At 46.7% G+C, this 24,298-nt stretch overlaps 1 protein-coding gene across 1 annotated transcript in view; it reads left to right on the forward strand.

Annotated features, from left to right (window-relative positions):
* The window catches only part of LOC124722780, a 177,741-nt gene that overhangs the window by 61,475 nt on the left and 91,968 nt on the right, over positions 1-24,298 (forward strand). The window contains exon 3 of the mRNA XM_047247915.1: positions 15,709-15,780. Coding sequence (XP_047103871.1) covers positions 15,709-15,780 — 72 coding nt within the window. The remainder of the gene's footprint in view (positions 1-15,708; positions 15,781-24,298) is intronic.

Here is a 24,298-nt window from a genome sequence, read left to right on the forward strand (position 1 = left end):
TCCGTCAGGGTATATATTCGGTAATTTTTAGTTGAACAGTTCGTCAGCTAGTAAAGCAGTGATTAATGCAACGGCATTGTTTTTTGTTGACATGGTAACAATATGGTAATTTTTGCTTCAGTTACCTAAGACAGATCTACACTGAGGTGACAAACTTATGGTATAGCGATATGCACATGTACAGATGGTGGTAGTAATGCGTACACATGGAAGTAAAGGACAGTGCGTTGGTGGAGCTGTCATTTGTACTCACGTGATTTACGTAAAAAGGTTTCCGACGTGATTATGGCCGCACGACGGGAATTAACAGACTTTGACCGCGGAATGGTTGTTGGAGCTAGACACATGGGACATTCCATTTGGAAGTCGTTAGGAAATTCAGTATTCCGAGATCCATAGTGTCAAGACTGTGCTGACAGTACCAAATTTGAGGCATTACCTCTCACCACGGCCTCCACCTAACGACCGAGAGCAGTGGCGATTGCGTACATCTACATCGTACTCCGCAAGCCACCTAATGGTGTGGGGCGGAGGGTACTTTCGGTACCACTATTTGATGCCTCCAACCCTGTTCCATTCGCGAATAGTGCGTGGGAAGAGCGAGTGTCGGTAAGCCTCTGCATTGGCTCTAATTTCTCGAATTTTCTCCTCGTGGTCAATACGCGAGATGGATGTGCGTGGAACTAATATGTTGTCCGACACGTCCTGAAAAGTACGTAGAGTTGTTCAGTGCTAACGGAAGAGCAACAGTGCGTGAAATAAGCACAGAAATCAATGTGGGATGTACGTCGAACGTTTCCGTTAGAACAGTGCGTCGAAATTTGGCGTTAACGGGCTATATCAGCAAACGACTGACGCTAATGTCTTTGCTAACAACACATCACATCACATCACGACGTCACCTGCAGCGTATTTCCCGATCTAGTGACCATATGGGTTGGACCTTAGAGTGACTGGAAAAGCGTGGACTCACATTCGGGAGGACGACGGTTAAAACCTGCTTCCGGCCATCCTGATCTAGATGTTCCGCGATTTCCCTAAATCGCTTCAGGCAAATGCTGGGATGGTCCCTTTCAAAGTGCACGGCTGAGTTCCTTCCCCATCCTTCCCAAATCCGAGCTTGTGCTCCGTCTCTAATGACCTCGTTGTTCACGGGACGTTAAATACTAATCTCCTCCGCCTGGAAAAACTGTCGTAGGCAGATGAGTCCAGATTTCAGTTAGTAAGAGCTGATGGCAGGTTTCGAGTTCTCAGAAGGCACTGCGCAAGCTGTTGGTGGCTCCATAATGATGTGAGCTGTGTTTACGTGGAATGAACTGGGTGGTCCGGTGCTACTGAACCGATTACTGACTGGAAGTGGCCATGTTCGGCCGTTTGGAGACCATTTGCAGCCTTGCACGGGCTTCGTGGGCCCAAACAACAGTGTCATGTCACTGCGCCACAGTCGTTCGAGATTGGTATGAAGAACATTCTAGACAAATCGAGCGAATGATTCGGCCACCCAGAACGCCTGACATGAATCACATCGAACACTTCATGGAACATATTCGAGAGCTCAGTTCGTGCACAACATCGTGCACCGGCAACACTTTCGCAATTATATAGGGCCATAGAGGCAGGCATGGCTCAGTTTCTCCGCAGGGGACTTCCAACGAATCGTTGATTCTATGGCACGTCTAGTTGCTGCGGTACGTCATTTAAAAGGACGCCCGACACGATATTAGGAGGCATCCCATGACTCTTATCACCTCAGTGTATATGCAAGAACGACGCCGCATATGTTTAAGGCTGATGAAAAGGTCGCGGAAAAACAAATTTGTTCGCAGAGTTTGGACCATTCTTAAATGAACAGAGTTTGTTTTGTGGGCCCGTGTCTTACTATGAATGAGACCTCGGTACACCACTTCACCCGAGAAACGAAACAGTAATCGATAAGACGAATTAGGTTTCGTCTTTCCGGGGTTATAGCAAGTTTTTTCTGCGATACAGAGGATAATGTTTTTATTGATTTCCCAGCGGAAGTCAAAACAATAACTGGGTAGTTCTACACAAGACTTTTGAATCAGGTTTGTGAAGAAAAACTTGAGTGTGTTGGATTGTTAACGACAAAAATCATTTTTCTCCAGGGCAAGGCACGTACGCGCAAGGGTATTTTGACAGTGGGTAAATTTAGGAATTAGAAGTGCAAGTTGTTGGAATATCCACCGTATTCGTCATACTTACCCACCGTATTCGTCATGTAAGATAGGTATTTTGCAGACTTTCCAGAAGCACACTCTAGGCGTGGAATTACCTACTAGCGTGTCCGAGAAATTTTCTTCTTGCCTGTGTACTATATAATGAGTAATTCGAGCTGCACTTTATGCACGTTGCGGTTTTCTGCGTTACCAGAACGGAAAGTCTCCGTGACATCCACCGAGGATCCAAGTTTTGTATTAGCAGCATTCCGTAATCTTTTTTAAATTTTGGGACACGCATTTACAGCCTTGTTGCGCTTTGAATGGTGATAAGGAAAATGACGGGCACCGATCGGAACTACGGCAGTTTGGCTGGTGCGTTACTTGGACGATTGCAGGGGCTTCCGGTAGGGGAACTTGCGTGGTTGCTGGCTTCCTTGTGCCCATCCGGCGATCTGCGTCAGCATTCACATCACACACTGGGCAGCGGCCGCGCCACTGGGGGCTCTGACGGGGTCTTGTCTGCGCTGCACTGCTCCGCGATTCCACCTCTGTATGCTGACACACTTACAAATTCCGCGCAGAGTGGCAATTGCTGTCGTCACATTCCGATCATGTCAAATAGCATTTGGCTATAAGAAACAGAGTCCTCGTTTTCTGTTGACTAGTCCTGTTTATAAGGGCTGTCAGCTGAATTTTTCGCCTTGTATATAATGTGAATGTTTGGATGTCCTCAGAACTTTCCAGAATTTCACACATAATCATTTTTTGATGCGTGTACCCATATTCTCAAATTGAACCCAGTGAAAGCTGGCGTTATTATCCTAATTCTGAAAATCTATAGCGTCTGCAAGCGCTTTGTAGAGCAGACTAATTATTTTTGTTACGACGTACCAATATTTTGAGTACTTTGCAGGTATGCTGAGGTCTTTACATAATATATCGCACCCGGCAAGAACAGTAACACAACTGAAAAATGCAATACTTGAGATAAATTGACTTAAAGAATTCTGTAAAACTTCATTCGAATAGTACAAGCTTCGTTTAAATTTCAAGTGTTTCGGGCAGTAAATTCCATTATATTCTATACAACAGTAGTATGGGGTGTAATTGTGTTCTCGTAGAATGTGAGATTTTATCAGGTAATTATTAATTATTTTTCTGACGTGTGTCACTTTTCTTGCTTTTCTAAACACGTTTTGTTATGACCCCTCACGTAATACTTTCGCCACTGTTCCACCCCAAGTAGCACGTATATTTTTACTTACTGTAATATAATATGACATTCTATCATCCATCAGGCAAAATGAGTACTTAAAACAGAATAAAAAGTGAAAAAGCTGAAATCGTTTTATTAAAAATATGCGAATGCAAAATTATAATAGATAAGAATTAATACAATTTAATAAGGAACATCAGTTAGGTTCAATTTAAGGAACACAATTTACCAGTAGGTAGAACCATAAATGGGCTTATATAATATAGGAATACTTTTCACCGTGAAAAGAGATTCAAAATAAACTTTCTTTACAGCACAAATTTCAATTTTTTTCTTCAACGCTCCAACGCACGGAAATTCGTAATATTTACAGCTGCAGTAATCGTTAAAACATGTTTCCTCAGGCATGCTAGCATGTCTGAAGAACATTTTAATGTAAGATATAGACACTCTGTAAACACAGACATTGTAATAATCAGTGATTTTAAAAATTACATTCAGCTTACCTTACTTATGAAAAGTGTCACAACTCGGAATGTGCCGCTCTTACTGAATGAACCATACACACCAGCCGCCCCCCCTGCAGGTCCGGGGGTTAGAATAGGCCCAAGGTTTCGAAATTTTCCCGAAGAGCGAGCCAATTGGGGAAGGGCGCCTTACAAGGTGCATCGTGTCCATCGTGCATGGAGATCTTTAGCCCACTTTCTCGTCGTCGCATTGCAGTCCTGCCCATTCTCCATCTCTTAGGCGAGGACACCTTCCTGGGTGCGTTTTCCACCATGCACTATGCAGTGCCGATTTCTGCGTCGACACCATGTACCCTGTTGGTTGTAGTCCCCTGACCACACAGGGATCGCTCTGCTGATGCCTGCGCCGTTAACTCCCCACGTATGCCAAGGGGTAGATGCCTATCCCCCTGGGGCATCCGGACTCCCGGCAATGGCCATCCTGCCAGGTGGCCTTTGCTGCGGCTGTGTGGCGCCCGTGGGGAGAGCCCCTGGACAGAGTGTATGGCATCAGGGCGGATGTATTGTTCGAGAGCTAATGGGGAATCTTTCATGACGATGAAGCCTCAGTTTTTTGTTGCGCATTTAGAGGACAAGTTCAGAGATGTGGAGGGCTTGTCCAAAATGAGATCTGGGTCAGTTTTGATCAGAACAACATCCTGTGCCCAGTCACGGGAGTTACTCGCTTGTGACAAGCTGGGGGATGTTTCTGTAACCATCGCGCCCCATAAGAACTTAAATATGGTCTAGGGTATCATATTTCACAGAGACCTTCTTTTGCACTCCGATGATGAGCAGCGCGCCAATTTAGTGCGGCGAGGTGTACATTTCGTCCGGCGTGTCCACCGGGGTCTGAAGGATAATCAGTTTGCCACCGGTGCCTTCCTCTTGGCCTTTGAGGGTGATACATTGCCCGAGAAGGTCAAGGTGATGGTCTACCAGTGTGATGTAAAGCCCTATATCCCTCCCCAAATGCAGTGCCTTAAGTGCTGGAAGTTCGGCCATATGTCTTCCTGCTGTGCTTCCAGCGTCACATGCCGAGATTGCGGACGCCCATCACATCCCAATACTTCATGAGCACCACCTCTCATCTGTGTCAACTGTGGAGAGCACCATTCGTTTTCCTCGCCTGACTGCAGGATTCTCCAGAAAGAAAGGAAAGTCATGGAGTACAAGACCCTGGACGGACTGACTTACACTGAGTCTAAGAGAAAATTTGAACGCCTTCATCCTGTGCGTGTGACATCGTCTTACGCCGCCGCTACTGCAGTTCTGGCACCATCAGCTCCGCCAACCTAGGTCACCTCTCGGAGCCGGAAGACTACACCTGCCCCCTTGATGGTGGGGGGGCGTTTCCCTCCCTGTCGCTCCTGCACTACCTACTTCGGGAGAAACACCCCCCCCCCCCCCCAACCATCGGGGACATACGTCCCCACTTCTAAGCCGTAGAAGCTAAGTCTTCTTCGGCTTCTCTCGCTAGGAAGGCGTCCCTTGGGTCACTCTTTTCCCAGGTTTCTGCTAATGGGAAAGATGACACCCGCCAGTGGCTGAAGAGCTTAAAAGCAGCTGGTCATAGGGCTTCACGTTCATCCTCAGTCCCAAAGACTGAATCAGTGATGTCCTCCCAGCCAGGGAAACCCAAGGAGCAGCGAGAGAAATCCAAAAAGAAGGTCCCCAAGACCAAGGGAATTGCGTTGGCACCCACACCCCCAGTACCTACAAGCTCTGTCTCTGCGGATGAGGTAGAGATTCTGACATCCACTGAGGACCTAGGTCTCGCCAGACCCTCAGACACAATGGATATAGACTGCTCAGGAAAAAAGACGGTGGCAGCAGGTGACAGGTGTAAACTGTCTTGTTGAATGTTCCATGCCTTCCCACTCTCATGGTGATATCGTCCTCCACTGGAATTGCGGCGGTTTTTTCCACCGCCTGGCTGAGCTACGGCAACTGTTAAGGTTTACACCTGCTATCTGCATTGCCCTCCAGGAAACCTTGTTCCCAGCAATGCGGACCCCTGCCCTCCGCGGCTATAAGGGGTATTACAGGAACCGTAGTGACTATAATCGAGTGTCAGGTGGAGTTTGCGTTTATGTCCTGACCTCGGTGTGTAGTGAACATGTGCCCCTTCAAGCCCCTCTTGAAGCTGTGGCTGTCAGAATAAGGACGACGTAGGAAATAACTGTCTGCAATGTATATCTTCTTCCAAATGGTACAGTACCCCTGAATGTATTAGCTGCACTGATTGATCAGCTCCCTAAACTTTTCCTACTTCTAGGAGATTTTAATGCCCATAACCCCTTGTGGGGTGGTACCATGCTTACTGGCCGAGGCAGAGATGTCGCAAGTTTACTGACGCAATTCGACCTCTGCCTCTTAAATACTAGGGCCGCCACACATTTCATTGTGGCTCATGGTAGTTACTCGGCCATTGATTTATCAATTTGCAGCCCAGGACTTCTCCCATCAATCCACTGGAGAGCACATGACGACCTGTGTGGTAGTGACCACGTCACCATCTTTCTGTCACTGTCTCAGTGTCGGGCACACAGACAAGTGCCCAGATGGGCTTTGAACAAGGCAGACTGGGGAACTTTCACCTCTGGTATCACCGTTGAATCTCCCCCACACGGTATCATAGATGTGATGGTTGAGCAGGTGACTAGCACAGTTGTTTCTGCGGCAGAAAACGCGATCCCACGCTCTTAGGGTGCCGGAAGTCGCTGAAGCAATTAAGGAGCGTCGGCGAGCTCTACAGCGGCATTAGCGGCACCCTTCCCTGTATCAGCTCATAGCTTTTAAACGGCTCCGTGCTCGTGTTCGCTACCTTATCAAACAACGGAAGAAGGAGTGTTGGGAGACATACGTCTCCACCACTGGGTGCCACACGTCACCTTCCCAAGTCTGGGCAGAGATCAAACGTCTTTTCGGGTACCAGGCCCCATCAGCCGTCCCTGGTGTTACAATAACTGGCGAGTTATGTACCGACGCAAACGCGATTGCCGAGCACTTCGCTGAGCACTATGCTAGAGCCTCTGCGTCGGAGAATTACCCACCAGCCTTTCGCACACTCAAACGGGGGCTGGAAGGGAACGTCCTCTCATTCACTACACGCTGCAGTGAATCCTATAACGCCGCATTTACCGAGTGGGAGCTCCTCAGTGCCCTTGCACGTTGGCCCGACACAGCTCCTGGGCCTGATTGGATCCACAGCCAGATGGTTAAACATCTCTCATCTGACTACATCTTCTCGTCATCTTCAACCGGATCTCGTGCGATGGCGTCTTTCCATCGCAATAGTGGGAGAGCACCATCATTCCGGTGCTCAAACCCGGTAAAAACCCGCTTGATGTGGATATCTATCGGCCCATCAGCCTCACCAACGTTCTTTTTAGGCTGCTGGAACGTATGGTATGTCGGCTGTTGGGTTGGGTCCGGTCCTGGGGTCACGTGGCTTGCTGGCTCCATGTCGGGGCGGCTTCCGCCAGGGTCGCCCTACTACTGATAATCTTGTGTCCATCGAGTCTCCCATCCGAACAGCCCTTTCCAGACGGCAACACCTGATTGCCGTCTTTTTTGACTTACGTAAAGCATACGACACGACTTGGCGACGTCAGATCCTTGCCACATTGTATGAGTGTGGTCTCCGGGGACCACTCCCGATTTTTATCCAAAACTTCCTGTGGCTCCGTACTTTCCGTGTCCAAGTTGGTGACTCCCATAGTTCCATCCAAATCCAGGAGAGTGGAGTCCCGCAGGGCTCTGTATTGAGTGTCGCTCTATTTTTAGTGGCCATTAACAGTCTAGCAGCAGCCGTTGGGCCCTCTGTCTCATCTTCTGTGTATGCAGACGACGTCTGCATTTCGTACTGCTGCTCCAGTACTGTTGTTGCTGGGCGGCGCCTCCAGGGAGCCATCCACAAGGCGCAGTCATGGGTTCTAGCCCACGGCTTCCAGTTTTCAGCAGCAAAGTCGTATGTCATGCACTTCTATCGGCGTCTTGCCGTTCATCCGGAACCCACACTTTATCTTAATGACGATCCACTCACTGTAGTGGAGACATACCAATTCCTAGGACTGGTTTTCGACGCTCGGTTGACTTGCGTCCCTCATCTTCGTCAGCTTAAGCAGAAGTGCTGGCAGCACCTCAGTGCCCTCTGTTGTTTGAGCAACATCAATTCGGGTGCAGATCGCTGTACGCTGCTTGCATCTCTACAGAGCCCTTGTCCAATCCCGAATTGACTATGGGAGTGTGGTTTGTGGTTCGGCAGCGCCTTCAGCATTGCATTTACTCGATCCTGTGCGCCACTGTGGGGTTCGATTAGCGTCAGGAGCTTTTAGCACGAGTCCGGTGACCAGCGTACTGGTAGAGGCTGGTGTCCCTCCACTGCAGATCAGACGTGCGCAACTGCTCGCCAGTTACACAGCACACATTCATAGTTCCCCTGAGCATCCGAATTATCGTCTCCTTTTCCCGCCCGCGGCAGTCCATCTCCCGCATCGGCGGCCCTGGTTGGGGCTAACGATTGCGGTTCGCGTTTGGTCCCTTCCCTCCGAACTGAAGTCCTTCCCTTTACCATCTCTACTTGCAGTACGTACACGTACGCCTCAATGGTGTACGCCTCGGCCGCAGATTCGTCTGGACCTTTTGCATGGCCCTAAGGACTCAGTTAACCCCGTCGCTCTCCGCTGTCACTTCCTCTCGATTCTTGACGTGTTCCGAGGCTCTGATGTTGTTTACACCGACGGCTCAATGGCGGATGGTTACGTAGGCTTCGCATATGTTCATGGAGGACATGTTGAGCAGCACTCCTTGCCAGTTGGCTGCAGTGTTTCCACTGCAGAGCTGGCGGCCATATCTCTTGCTCTTGAGTACATCCACTCATGCCCTGGCCAGTCATTTCTCCTGTGTACTGACTCATTGAGCAGCCTACAAGCTATCGACCAGTGCTACCCTCGCCACCCTCTGGTAGCGTCCATTCAGGAGTCCATCTATGCCCTGGAACAGTCCCTCCGTTCCGTGGTGTTTGTGTGGACTCCAGGACACGTCGGCATCCCCGGCAACGAACTTGCCGACAGGCTGGCCAAACAGGCGATGCGGAGATGGGCTTTTCCATAGCTGACCTGCGTTCTTTCTTACACCCCAAGGTTTTTCCGGCTTTGGGAGACGGAATGGCATAACAGCACGCACAACAAACTGCGTGTCATTAAGGAGACTGTGAATGTGTGGAAGTCTTCCATGCAGGCCTCTCGCAGGGAATCAGTTAACCTCTGTCAGCTCCGCATTGGCCATACGTGGTTAACGCATGTTTACCTTCTCCGTCGCGAGGACGCACCTCAGTGTCGCTGTGACTCTCAAATGACAGTCGTCCACCCCTTGCTGGACTGCCCACTTTCAACCACTCTGCGGCAGACTTTTAACTTTCCCAGCACCCTGCCTTCGGTGTTGGGCGACAGTGCCCCCATAGCAGCTTTAGTTTTACGTTTTATCCGTGAGAGTGGGTTTTATACTTCTATGTAGGTTTTAGCGCATGTCCTTTGTCCCTCCGTCTCCTCCACCCTAGTGCTTTTAGGGTGGAGGTTTTAATGTGTTGCAGAGTGGCTGGCTTTCCCTTTTTATTCTCGTGGTTGGCCAGCCACTGTGATCTGCTTTCATGTTTTACTCCCTTCTGTTTCTAGCGTCTCTTGTTTTCTTGTCCTCTTTTGTTCCTTCTAGTATTCGTTGCCTTCCCTTCGTTCTTGTGGCTTTTCTTTCCGTTTTGTGTTATATGTTTCGTCCGTTTTATTCTCATCCTTGTGGCATTGTTTTATTAGGCACAAGGGACCGATGACCTCGTAGTTTGGTCCCTTCTCTCTCTTTAAACCAACCAACCAACACCAGCCGGTAGCAATGTCAAAGCGACACTGTTCTTGGCGTGGCGAATCGTGAAGTATCGTACAACGAAACTGACATAACTACCCATAAGTGGACAAATTGCGAGATAGAAGTGTTAACGTTTCTCGTGCACGTTGGGGCATTTCACACGTATTTTTCAGAGACGTAAACTAAAAATTGCAGGTTTTTGACATGTAACTATTCTTGCCGGGGTCCGATATTTCTTAAAGGATAAATTCTGACTGGAGCATTGATCAAACCTTAAACTATTCCAGTGGATGAATTTACTGTAAAAAAAAAAATTGGTTTCTGCTTTCTATCCCTGTGATAAACGTAGTAGATATACATCGTTTTATCATGAAAAATGTTTTAATGTCATACGTACGAAGTATCTGAAATTGTATACAAACGCTTTTATAATAACGTTCGCATCACAGTTGTGTTACTTAGTACGTTTATAAAAATCATAAACACAGGAAGTGTTGTGGTCAGAGAACTTGACCTTAGGAATAGTATCCCTCTCACTTCCGTAACGTACCGAATTCGTGAAAGACAGTCTTGCATCGTATCAGATCTTTCATTCAGTGATTTGTGACGGAGAAGAGATACAATTTCAGTAGTCTCTATTCGAAACGGTGCGCTGTTCGTGTACGAAGCAGGCACAGCGAAGCAGAGTACCATTACTGGCTTCTGATTGACCTGATTTCTGTCAGCTTAGTCGAATTTTCGGTTAGATAGGGCACAGGTTTTTAGTCTGTTTGTTGAACGTTTAGCGAAAAAGTTTTCATTTTACTTCGGAATTCACATTTCTGTAATTTGTCGTGATTATTGGCTGTTACCTATTTATGCGTGTAAACTATCACTTGTTACTGTATATAATTTCTGTCACCACTAGAATGCCCCAAAAGAAGAAACGCCATGAATGTTACTTACTTAATATTTCTGTGCTATTTGTCGTTTTGTGCACGCCTGTACCAAACTGAACAATGTGTAATAAGGCTATAACCTGCGGATCTTAGTCTTAACGAAGAACTCCTTGGAACTGCAGCCACTGAGACATGAAAATAAATTTGTCGTGTACGTGATGTGTTAATCTAACATTTGTATAGGTAGTTTTAGTAATTCACATGTTACTTCATCCTGCCACCTCTACGGAATGTGTAAAAAATTCAGGCAGTGGAAAACTATTTTATCGCTTATTGACGTCCATCATACTAAAATAAGTTGCTATGTTTCGTAGTTTGTACTTGCAGAAAAAGCCACGTTTTATAAAGCTTATGACTTGGAAGGGTACCCATAAGAGCGCACTGCACAGCAGACTGCTGGTCGGTGTATGTTGAAGATACGGATTACATTCTGTCGAAGTGGGATCCCGTGAATAACCTGTATCCTAGTATGAAGTCGCAGAACGTCAGACAAACTGCATTCGGCTACAATGTGTATTGTTTTTCTGAAGTTTCGCACCGTTCTCAGATGGTTCAAATGGCTGTGAGCACTATGGGACTAAACATCTGAGGTCATCAGCCCCCTAGACTTAGAACTGCTTAAACCTAACTAACCTAAGAACATCACACACATCCATGGATTCGATGCGGACTGAAGCGCCCAGAACCGCCCAGAACCGCTCGTCCACCGCGGCCGGCCCTCGTACCGTGCATTGGTGGTCGCAATCTTACTAGTAACTGCTTCTGACGAGGTAAAACGATATAGGCTGTGATGTGAAACATTGATCCTAGCTTACAAAATACACTTACTTTTTCGTAATAATACTATTTTAAATTTTTTGTCGAGTGAGTGGATTCCATTCTCGAAGTGAGGATCTCAAGTGTCTGCAAAATAGCCATCTATGGATGCTATAACCACTTCATTGAAGTCGAAATATTTTCCAGTCACCCATACTTTAAAAGCAAAAATAGGTGGAAATAAGAGGAAGGTTTGTCGAACGGGGTAAGGTTTAAGTTTTAAAAATTTGTACTTCAAATCCCTGTTTTCTCATTGAGGAAGTACCTTTATGAGCATGTGCAATATGATTACATTTTTCTCGTGTATTTCTTTTATCAAATTGGTTCAGAATACATACACAGAACTCTCATCCTTTGGAAGACAGTGAATAATAAACTGTCTGGCACTCAGTTGTACTCTGCAAGTTTGAAGTACAACTACATTTGAATTCAGTCAGTCATTTTTCAGTAGTTGAATTGCTTTCTATCCCAAACAAATAATTTTGTGATGCCACGGTAATCCAGATGTATCCGTATGGACGAGACATGCCTCCTTAAAGTGGCGAATACGCTTGCCCCCCTCGCGTCGACACGTTCTCCGTCCACACACACTGAAATGACAAAAGTCGTGGGATACCCCCTAGTATCGTGTTGTACCACCTCTTTCCCGGCGTAGTGCAGCAACTCGACGTGGCATGGACTCAACAAGTAGTTGGAAGTGTCCAGCAGGAATGCTGAGCCATGCTGCCTCTATAGCCGTCCATAATTGTGAAAATGTTGTCGGTGCAGGAGTTTGTGCACGAACTGACCCCTCTATTATGTCCCGCAAATATTCGATGGGATTTATGTCGGGTGATCTTGGTGGCCAAATCATTCGCCCGAATTGTCCAGATTGTTCTGACATGGCCCAGTGTCATTCATAAAAATTACATCGTTGTTTGAGAACATGAAATCCACGAATGGTTGCAAATGGTCTCCACGTAGCCGAAAGTAACCACTTCCAGTTAATGATCGGTTCAGTTGGAGCAGACGATCCAGTCCATTCCGTGTAAACACAGCCCACACCATTATGGAGTCACCACCAACTTGCACAGGTCTCATCTGGCCAGGCCACGGTTTTCCAGTTATCTAGGGTTTAACCGATACTGTCACTTACCCAGAAGAGCCGCTTCAGGCGCTGTCCTGTCCGCAGAGTTACTCGCGTCGGTCGTCTGCTGCCATAGCCCATTAAAGCCACAGTTCGCCACATTTTCCTATGTAATACGTTCGTCGTACGTCCCATATTGATTTCTGCGGTTATTTCACTCAGTGTTTCTTGTATGTTAGCACTGACAACCCTTACGCAAAAGCTGCTACTCTGTCGTTAAGTGAGGGCCGTCGGCCCCTGCGTTGTCCGTGGTGAGAGGTAATGCCTGAAATTTGGTATTCTCGGCACGCTTTTGACCCTGTGGATCTCGGAATAATGAATTCCCTAACGCCGCGCGGCGTGGCCACGCGGTTTGAGGCGCCATGTCACGGATTGCGCGGCCCCTTCCACTGGAGGTTTAAGTCCTGTCTTGGGCATGGGTGTGTGTGTGTGGTGTTCTTAGCATAAGTTGTTAGTGTGTAAGTCCAGGGACAGCTGACCTCAGCTATTTGGTCCCTTAGGAATTCACACATTTGAACATTTGAATTCCCCAATGATTTCCGAAATGAAATGTCTCGTGCGTGTGGCTCTATTATGTGTTCAAATTGTTTTAATTCCCATCGTGCGGCCATAAGTACATCGTTAACGTTTTCACACGAATGACCTGAGTACAAATGGCAGCTGCGCCAATGTACTGTACCTTGTGTACGCGATACTGCCGCCATCTGTATATGTGCCCCTCTCTGTGATGACTTTTGTCACAGTTTACGTACTCAACAAGACACCATACTATATTTGACGGAAGGTAGCCTGTACTCCTGGTAGCGTTACATTTCCTGTACAACATCATCGTGTATTCACGCTCCAGGCTGGGGGACCCTTGCCTTCGGGCTTCTTATGCGAGATGTACTTTGATGGCTGAAGTGTCGTTCTGCATCCTGTCGCACCTGCCACATCTCTAAACTTCCTAAATAATATTTCCCGGAAAGCACGGTTTCTTCCCGCCTTTTGAGTTCAGGGAGCATTTCCGTAATATTCACGTGTTGATCGAATCTACCGGTAACAAATATAGCATTACATCCTTGAACTGCTTGGCTGTATTCCTGTAACTGGACTTGGTGGGGATCACACACACTCGACCAGTATCCAAGAATGGGTTGCAGAAGTGTTTTGTATGTGGTATCCTTTACAGAGGATCTGCACTATCCTACAATTTTCCCAATAAACTAAATCAAAGTAATCTTTTTTTTTTCATCTTAGTCATTCAAAGACGACACTTTCCCGTACACAACACCGTCATCACCAAACGGTCGCACCGAGCGAGGTGGCGCAGTGGTTAGCGCACTGGACTCGCATTCGGGAGGACGACGGTTCAATCCCGCGTCCGGCCATCTTGATTTAGGTTTCCGTGATTTCCCTAAATCGCTCCAGGCAAATGCCGGGATGGTTCCTGTGACAGGGCACGGCCGACTTCCTTCCCCGTCCTTCGTTAATCCGATGAGACCGATGACCTCGCTGTCTGGTCTCCTTCCCCAACCAACCAACCAACCAACCAAACGGTCGCAGATTTCCGCTTACCCTGTCTGGAAGATCTTTTTTTATATGGAGAACAAGAGCGGTCGTGTTGCACCTCTCTGGGGCACTCTGGCAAAATGTTCGCCTTTGACGAACACACTCCGTCTGGGACAACGTACTGCTAGCGTAGCAAAATTACACTGAGTTGACAGTAGTCATAAATATCACGATATCTACGTATACATATGGCGGTAGTATCGCGTGCACGAGGCATAAATGGGCAGTGCGTTGGCAGAACTGTTATTTGCACTCAGTTGATTCACATGAAAGTGTTTCCGATGTGATAATGACGGGAAGGACTTCGAATGCGGAATGATTGTTGCAGCTAGACGCGTGGGACATTGTTTCGGAAGTCGTTAGGTAATTCAGTATTCCGAGGTTCACAGTGTGAAGAGTGTGCTGAGAATACAACATATCAAGCATTACTTCTCACCACGGACAACGCAGTGGCCAACGGCCTTCACTTAACGATCGAGAGCAGCAGCGTTTGCGTAGAGTTTTCAGTACTAACAGACAAGCAACACTGCGTGAAATAACCGCATAAATAAATTTGAGACGTACTAGGAACGTTTCCTTTACGACAGTGCGGCGAAATTTGGCGTTATTGGGCTATGACAGCAAACGACCGACTAGAGTGCCTTTGCTAACAGTGAGACATCGCCTGCAACGGCTCTCCTGGGCTCGTGACCGTATCGGTCGGACTCTAGACGACTGGAAAACCGTGGCCTGGTCAGATGAGTCTCGATTTCAGTTGGTATGAATTGATGGTAGGTTCGACCCACGTTGGCAGCAAGGCACTGTGAAAGCTGACGGTGGCTCCTTTTATGGTCTCGATCCGGGTCCTTTGGTCCAACTTAACCGATCATTGACTGAAAATGGTTATTTTTGGCTACTCGTAGACCATTTCCAGACACTTGTTTCCCAAACAACGACGGAGTTTTTATGGATGACAATGCGCCATGTCACCGGGCTACAACTGTTCGGGATTCGTTTGAAGAACATTCTGGACAATTCGAGCGAATGATTTGACAACCAAAATCGCGTGACAAGAATCCCATCTAACATTTATGGGACATTATGGATAGATCAGTTCGTGCACAAAACCCTGCGCGGTCAACACTTTCGCAATTACGAACGGCTGTAGTGGCAGCATGCTTCAGTATTTGTGCACGGGACTTCCGACGACTCGTCGAGTCCGTGCTGCGTTCAGTTGCTGCACTACGCCGGGCGACAGGCGGTTCGATACGATATTAGGAGGTATCCCACGACTTCTGTCAACTTAGTGTATGTTTGGTATCATCACTATCTCCGTGCCTTACGGGAAGCTTCTCGCCTCGCGTCGTAGCAGTTGCTCGCTCTCCGCGACGAATTCCATTGCTGTACCAGATGACAAATTGCACAGTTGTCGCTTAATGATGAGTGTTGCTAGTAGGCGGCAAGCGATTTGGTTGAGTGAGTGTGGGTAGAGGAAAGGAGCGGAAACAGTAAGCGTGTGGTGGGTGTGTTTCAGGCGGCTTAGAGCGCTACCAGGAGGCACCGGGGCCGGGCGCGGCGGCTCGCGTTCTGCCCCACCTCATCTCCGGTAAGGCTCTGCATGGTCTACACTAACAGCGCTTCTACTAAAACTCACTGTGTGCCGTGCAATGCGGGAGGTGGGGGGTGGCTCTTCTCTGCCAGCAGCACGTGCCTGTCTGTCGTGTGTGTGTGTGTGTGTGTGTGTGTGTGTGTGTGTGTTTGTGTTTCTTGCTTGCCTTCGAGTGAGCGCACTCGATGGTCGCTAATCACTTGCTGCTCGGACCTTTCGTGTGGGTTTGACATAAAGCAGGAGCCAAGTAGCCTTATTTGAGTAGTCTGTGGACTGTTACGGGACGAACGTCGTTGTCGTGCATCCGCATTGTTTTTACGCCGGTGACGCCTCGTTCTCTGCTGACGTCTGCCAAGTGAGATGACGCAATGGTGTAAGCCATAGTATGAGCAGGGTTCAGATCGTGCCTGGACGTTCCCATGCTTGTTTTGTCGCAGTTTGTCCGTACAGATAACTGAGAGAGGTGGCGCAGCAGTTAAGACACTGGACTCGCATTCCGGAGGGCCGTAGTTGAAATTCCCGCTCAGCCTGCTAGATACACCGCCCTTCCACAACCTTTGCTCCTCCTCCGTCTCTAATGATCTCGTCGTCGAAGGGGCATTCGGATTTAATCTGCCTCCTCAAACAAATTGAGACAAATTTTGGGATGGTGAATTTAACAGTGTGAATACTGATCCAACCTTCTCATTCCGAGCTAGTCCTCAGTGTTTAATTATCTCAACTCTGAGGAGACCTTTTTTTTATCACTGCTACCTGAATGGCACTGTGCGAGCGGCTTATGGTAGTTTACACTGTTAGCTGATAACCTGTTGCAGTCTCGCAGTTACAATGATTTCCTTGTAGTCCGTAAGTGTACATCCTCAATAAGAGCATTAACATTTTTATCATGATACTATATGATCAAGAAATAGCTTCCACAACCTTTTTGTATTAGAAGACCTAGATTCTCATTCTTTTTACGAAATAATTCAATGTCATCTTCATCGTATTCATTTGGAAACTAGTTTTTTACAGTTTGCCAGGATTATTCATTGGGAGAAGCCACGCTCTATTTCCTTCGCCAGTCGTGGCCTGCCAGGGGTTGTGGTACACATCTGGTATCATCTACACACATTGAACGTTAACTGTAATCTTCCTTCCTAATTAATTAATTTTGTACGGATAGGTTTATGTGTAGTACGTTTTCGGGCGCATAAATACATCCTCTCAGTATTTTCTTTGCCTTACCTTCTGTGTTCCAGAACGAACTGAGGAGCTACTCCTGAATTCACCTAAATATGTGGGAAGAAACGCCGAAAAAATCTATACTAATAATTAATCAGTAAAACCGTCGAGTCTCTGTTTTAACACGCCAATCTTCAAAATTACTAGTTAAATTTTCGTGAGGTTTTCACTGAGTACGTGAGCGTAGCTTGGGGCAATATGTAGGCTTTATTTCATCAAAATAGGATCACAGGGAAAGAAGAGAGATCGTAATTCAAAGTTTTATCTAAAATCGTCTGCTCAGCTTAGTAGTTTGGATGTTCAATCATAACAGCTTACCACACCAAAGAGCAAATAGATGGCGCCTTTAGTTTCTTAGTACACCAGAGAACCAGTAGATCGTGCTGTTAGTTCTTTTAACTCAGTGACAGATGTGTTTTCGGAAGTTTGCCAGTGACACAATTAAGCGTCACAATCTTACCGTTACGAATTCAAACTAACATTGAATTTACTTGGGTAGGATATACGGATTTATTGATTTCGCTTTGTTTATTAAAAAATTAACGCCATTGCATTGCTTCTTTCGACAGGTTTTATTTATATTGTTTGCTAGGGAAAACGAATTTATTAAGTTTGCTTTGTTGTTTGGATGCTCACTCGTTACATTTTCATCTCGATTTTTTTATGAATAAAAATGACGAGAAAACCGTCGAGTTTTTTTGAATACATTAGAATGGCTAAAAGACTGAGGACTATGCAGTCTAAGGAATCCACTAAAGATCCTGAGGTGAGACTTGCACTGGCTCGAGAAACTGAGGCTTTATCTCACTTTTTGGAAACCTCTTCTGAAAACAGGGCACATCGTAACTCTGATAGAGAGCGTCATGCATTATCTGGCTCCTCAGAGGTCTTCACTCACTGAGGCTTAAAGTTACTGCCCTCAGCGCCAGGTTTCTCAGCTAGTCCTACTTAAATCATTCATTGCTTGCTTGGCAGATTAACGTATGAGAGAGTGGCAGACCTCTGCAGTTTTCCAGTTTGAGAAGGAGGGTTCTTTGCCTGTCCAAGTATTATAATAGATGGAGTAATGCGCTGTTTGTTCAGTTTGAAAGTAAGTGAAAAGATCGCACTGTCATCATCTAACGCATTCATCGTTGACCCAGCTTTCCTCCATTATGCACATGTATGGTGCCTGCAGTTTTCTAGGTCTAAAACCGGCGAGCTATTATTGAAGATTTACGGCTAGATTAGGTTGCAGCTGCGTCGTAAAAAAATCATGACAAGAACAGTGAAGTACCGAGTAACACGCTTAGCCCTTGTTGATGACTTTCAGCGCACAGTGTTCTAACTACTATGAAGGTATGTCCCATGTCGTCATCGGTTCTTCTGGCGTTATTCTTTACCAGTAATATTTTGTAAGAGTAACCAGAAGATCAAGAAAAAAGGTCGGTTTGGTTTTAGTTTTAGGATAAACCCAGATTTTCAAGATACAATTTCTTTAATTTAGCTGACTGTATGACGACGCAGAAACAACACACAATGTATTGAGAAGTTTCTAGAAATCCATCTCAAAATTAGTCGAAATTTGTTGATGGGTCCTTGTTGCGTAGGTATATCTGTTACGGTTTTAGTACATGTTTTACGTAGACAGCTTCCAGCCTAGGTGGCCTTCCAGCCTAGGTGGCATACTATCGATATAATAGACAAAAGTGTTGGGTAGATGTGATTGTGGGTCTGTTTGATTTGGCGCTAGATCGCCCTTGGAAAGCATACCACGAATGTGTATCATGCCAGAATGAGATTTTCACTGTGCAGCGGAGTGTGAACTGATATGAAACTTCCTGGCAGATTAAAACTGTGTGCCTGACCGAGACTCGAACTCGGGGCCGTTGCCTTTCGCGGGCAAGTGCTCTACCAACTGTGCTACCCAAGCACGACTCACGCCCCGTCCTCACAGCTTTACTTCTGCCAGTACCTCGTCTCCTACCTTCCAAACTTAACAGAAGTTCTCCTGCGAACCTTTCAGAACTGGCACTCCTGAAAGAAAGGATATTGCGGAGACATGGCTTCCGTTGGATGGTCTTCTTTGTGCCAATTGTGTTTGAATCTAGTTTGCGATTTTCGACACTCGTTTTATTCCCTTCCAGCATTCTACCACTTTTCATTCTTAACTTTATTATCCCCTTGTTGAGCCTGACTTGCTGCTCCTAAAGGATCAAAAGTGTGGCTTGTGCAGGGAAGATCGTTCACTGTGGTGTAAGTTCCACTTTTTGTGCCATTCTTTCTTTGTACCCTTTCCTTTTCGCAAGGGTACTACACCCAAAACCCTGCATGATAACCGTTCCAGTGTGGTGGGGGTAATGTCAAGTGCGTGCATGGTGGCAGACCCTGAACATGCAGGGATTGCACTGTTGGTGCCTTAGAGGGGAACTACCCATGCAAGCCAAGCAGTACTTGTCCATCATGGTTGAGGCACAGGGACTCCGGGCAATGGTTCATTAGCCAGGTAACTGCTCCTGTGGCGTCCATGGGAAGAGACCCCATTCAAAGTGCGTGGTACCATCGTGGAAGATTCACAAGGCTCCAGCAGTCTGTTCAGATGGAAAAGATTATTATAATGCATAAAGGTACACCTCACGGCGTTTCCTTCCCTGACTGTGCTGTGGGGAGAGGGATAAGCCAGATGGCTGTGTGTGGCACCTCACCTTCAGCTGATTGGGATACTTTCGTTACAACTAAAACATTATTTTCTGTCGAAAATATTGAAGCAAACTTGGGGAACTTGAGTCACTTGGAAAAAAGCGAATCCCATTAGCGCCGGAATTAATTTTTTTAAATACGTTATTATGTCTGTAAAAGGCATAAATTACACAACAGAGTTGTTTTGACGAAAGTCATTACCGCCATTAGCGAGATATTTGATGTTGCCATATGGCAACTCTAGGCACTTTCACTACCTAAGTTTATATGGATTAAAACTTCAACTAAAATAAGTAGGTTATTGAAATTTCTTATTACATATACAAGTTTTGTGCAAATTTATTATTCAGTCTTCATCGTACAATTGATACTTCATGACACAGTACAATTAATAATCAAAAATCAGACCTTAAACTTAGCATTGTTTTATACTAAATGTAATAAAGCAGTCAATACACAATCCCACATTACACTTTGAACACATTGTTCTCACAATAGATTCACAGTCCTTGTGTGCACACCTTTTCTTCTTTCCTTCTGTGTGCTGGACGAGGCGGTCAGTCTTATCAAACCTAGTTGAATCCGATATGCGGCTGTCGGAACATGCCCTTGATGCAGATGGTCTCCCGGCTCCTTTTGGTAAAGCTTGGTGTCTTTGCAAGTACACTGTTGCTACTTCTCTCTTGAAATCAAGCTGAGAAATAGTTTGGTATCTTGCTTTATTATACAAAATCCAACTGTTTTGTATGGCGACATCTAACATCCATGCCTCTTACTGCAATGCGATAGCATGCTAGATTCTGATCCATCTGATCAGTACCTCCCATATATGTATTATATTTGGCTATCAATATATTTCGCTTTTTTAGTTGCGAGAATCTCTTGACTTGGCCAACTTCTTGTGCACCACATGAAGAAGAGATCAGTGTGACAACTGAGTTGTCCAGCCACCGCACATACAATAATCTGTCATTCTTCTCTCTTCGGATCTGGGGGCTCAAAAAACCCATCACCTTCAATAGCGTCATTATAAAGAATTTCCAGCGCCTCAGCGAGCGAGAAACTTCTTCTAAAACAAAAAAGAGAAAATTCGTCCTTTTACTGAGTACAAGAGCCTAGCGTTGCCATATGGCAACACCGACGTTCAAACGGCCTTAATGAACGTAATTTATTTCACAGCAAGCAGTAACCTCCAAAGAATATATATTTGAGGATTTAAAGCACAACCATACTAAAAAAAACAAATTATATATCGTACGTTACTGTGTAAAACATACTTACTCGAACTTAAACTCCATTTTTCTTCGTCATTCAGGAAACGACGACTTCCAACACTGCTTAAGCCGCAGAATTTAAATGTGTTGTTAAAACTGTTACATTGTAGTGATCTTTACAGTCCTGCGGAACGGAATCCACCGCTGCCAACACTCTCGCTTCATTGATGTCGGGGAATCAACGACTTTAAAAAAGTGTTACAAACGTTGCCATATGGCAACGCAATGCGCTAATGGGTGTCAAACTTCCTCTGCTGCCTCCTATGAATGCCTGCCTCCTATGTATCTTGACGATCAGTTAAGCCAACATCACGATCTCCCCCCCTCCCCCCCCCCCCCACACCTACCTTCTCCAAACCAGATCTCCCACCAGCCATCTCTCACATCATGGTTTCCATGATACCTTCTTTGGGAACCACTTCCCACACCTGGCCAGAGAATTGTTCTCCTTTTTCGGCGTCTACCTGTGACAGGGCTCTCTCTTGAGATCCCTCTTCCCGGCAACCCCCGTAGTGGAGGCCTGACACCAAGCTGGCTGAAGGAGCCACATCCTGTGGATCCCAGGGCTGTCCACTCTTCATCTGTCCCCGCGCTCGTTGCAGATAGTTCCTTGAATGAGCTTTGCCCACCAAAGGATATGAACAGGAAGAGGAAGAAGAAGAAGAGGAGAATCTGGACAAGGGTCCTCCGATGCCCCTGAAGGTGCCAGATCCCCCCACACAGTCGAATTCTGAACTGATGTTTGTGGATATGGTTCCATCCTCATTGGTGACGGACATTGATTCTACAGTGTGACAGGTTCACCTGCCCCTTCACGCCTGACCTGGTCGCCAATTGCGTGATCATCTAATAGTATTATAATGGGTACTGCTTTCACCTGCCAGAACTGCAACACTTTATTTCATCTTCTTGTGTGGGTTGCATTGCTCTCCAAGAATAACACGTCACTGACGACCATTCTCCAACACTCCATGCTCAATCGAAACCATGGTGGTCTGGAGAGGACGTCTGTAGGGGGGTCTACTTTGATTCATACAGTTGTCAGTGAATGGATTCCTTGAATAAAAATCTCTCGGTGTATATGCCGCGTCAATTCAGGATGAAACTCCAAGCTTTCGACCGCTACCTCCATGGTCGTCGTCAGGGCTAAAATTGACTGTCGTAAACTAGCGAGGCTCCCACTTTTATATGCAAAGGACGGCTTCTGATTGGCTGGAATACGTCATAGCAACTGAGATATGGCGTGTAGTGAAGTGATGCCCTCTACTTCCATAGATGTAGTTTCTATCCCGCGTTGCTTGCAGCGCCATCCCTTGAATCAGGAGGTAAAGTGCGGGAAGTTTTCCTCTGCGATTTTTCTTTATCCAGTGCACTCTTCCAGGTGTTGCTAAGTGCATAGCCGTCTAATTTCGACTGCTTCCCGGATCACAGAGTCCCAGTAATTCGATGCGTGGGCTATTACTCCCGTCTCTTCAAATAAAATCTTATGCTTGTTAAGCAGGCTATGCTCAACCACCCCTGATTTTTCCAAATACCTTTATTTCAGGTGGCACTGGTGCTCGATGCAACGGTCGGCAACGGTTCTTACACACTGGCCCACGTAATTCTTTCCGCGTTCGCAAAGAATACTATAAATTTCCGGCACCCTTAAGCCGAGACTATCTTTGACTGGTCTCAATATTTCCTTAATTTTCCTAGGTCGTCGGAAAACCGGTTTTATTCCGTGCCTCTTTAGGGCTCTGCCTATCTTGCTTGTTGTAGCACCGCAAAATGGAAGCCGCGTTATGTGTTGGTCCTCTTCTTGTTTATGGACGGCATCGTGTCTTACTTTCTTGGACAATACTGATTTAATTTCACCGGCAGAATAACCATTCCTTTTGAAAACAGTCGTCAAATGGTTAATCTCGGGACCGAGGTGGTCCTTGTCGGAAATAGTCCTGGCTCTGTGTACTAAAGTATTCAGCATAGCTCTCTTCTGAGACGGATGATGGAAGCTGTGGCTATGCAGATATAAGTCTGTATGGAACGCCGTTCACTGTCGAGAACGTTTACGGCAGAGCTGACAGCTGTTAGTAAATATCTATTTCATTAAACGGGCCTCCCGTGACCGTGTTTTAATATGTACTGACTTAATGAGCAGTCTTCACGCTATTGACTGGTGCTATTCTTGCCACGCTTTGGTCTCTTCTATTCATGACCTTATTCACCTTCTTCGTGCTGCCTGCTAAGTTGTCTTTGTGTGGGTCCCGTTTCCTTTGCCAATCCCAGGTACGGATTTGCGAGTGCACATCAGATCTCTACTCACTCGGGAATGGAACGGCATCTGGTGGGCTGCTACCCCATCTAATATACTCTGCACAATGAAGAAGACTACTGCAGCTTGGCGCTCTTCCTGCAGCTTCTCCCAGAAAGAATCGCTAGTCCTATGGTGTGTCTACATCGGTCATACCAGGTTGACCCATAGTTTTAGTCTGTCCCCCCTGCGGGCCCGGGTGTTAGAATAGGCCCGAGGTATTCCTGCCTGTCGTAAGAGGCGACTAAAAGGAGTGTCTCACCTCTCAGCGTTTATGTGATGGTCCCCTGTAGGGTTTTACCTTCATTTTTCAAAATCTTCCCGAGTAGCGATCCAGTTGGGCAAGGGCGCCTTACGTGGTGCGTCGTGTCCTTCGTGTATTAACATCTCTAGCCAACTTTTTCGCTGTGGCACTGCAGTCATGCTCATCCTCCATCTCTTGAGCGACGACACCTTCCTGAGTGCATTTTCCTTCACCCACTATGCAGTGTCATTCTCTGCGCCGACGAGGGTCATGGAATTCTTTGCACCTCATATCCAGCACGGTAGCCAGTCAGTTGCGGTGGGGCCGCCATGTACCCTGTTGGTCATACAACCCTAACCACACAGGGATCATTCTGCTGATGCCTGCGCTGTTAACTCCCCATGTATGCCATGGAGTAGGTGCACATCTCCCTGGGGCATCGGGACTTCTGGCAATGGCCATCCTGCCAGGTGGTCCTTCTGAGGCTGGGTGTCGCCCATGGGGAGGGCCCCTGGTCGGTGTGGGTGCCATGCCTGCACCGTTAACTCCCCACGTATGCCTTGGAGAAGATGCCCATCTCCCTGGGGGCATCGACACTCATGGCAATGGCCATCCTGCCAGGTGGCCCTTGCTGAGGCTGGGTGTCGCCTGTGGGGAGGGCCCATGGTTGGATTGGGTTGCATCAGTGCGGATGACACGCCATGAAGTGTAGTAAGTCAACTCTTCCTGGTCGTCCGCCGCCAGCAGTCTCTAAGGGGGCAAAGTCTAACTTCAATGCAAAGAAATATGACCTCAAATAAT

Source organism: Schistocerca piceifrons, chromosome X (genome assembly GCF_021461385.2).
Source record: "Schistocerca piceifrons isolate TAMUIC-IGC-003096 chromosome X, iqSchPice1.1, whole genome shotgun sequence".
Lineage (NCBI taxonomy): Eukaryota > Metazoa > Arthropoda > Insecta > Orthoptera > Acrididae > Schistocerca > Schistocerca piceifrons.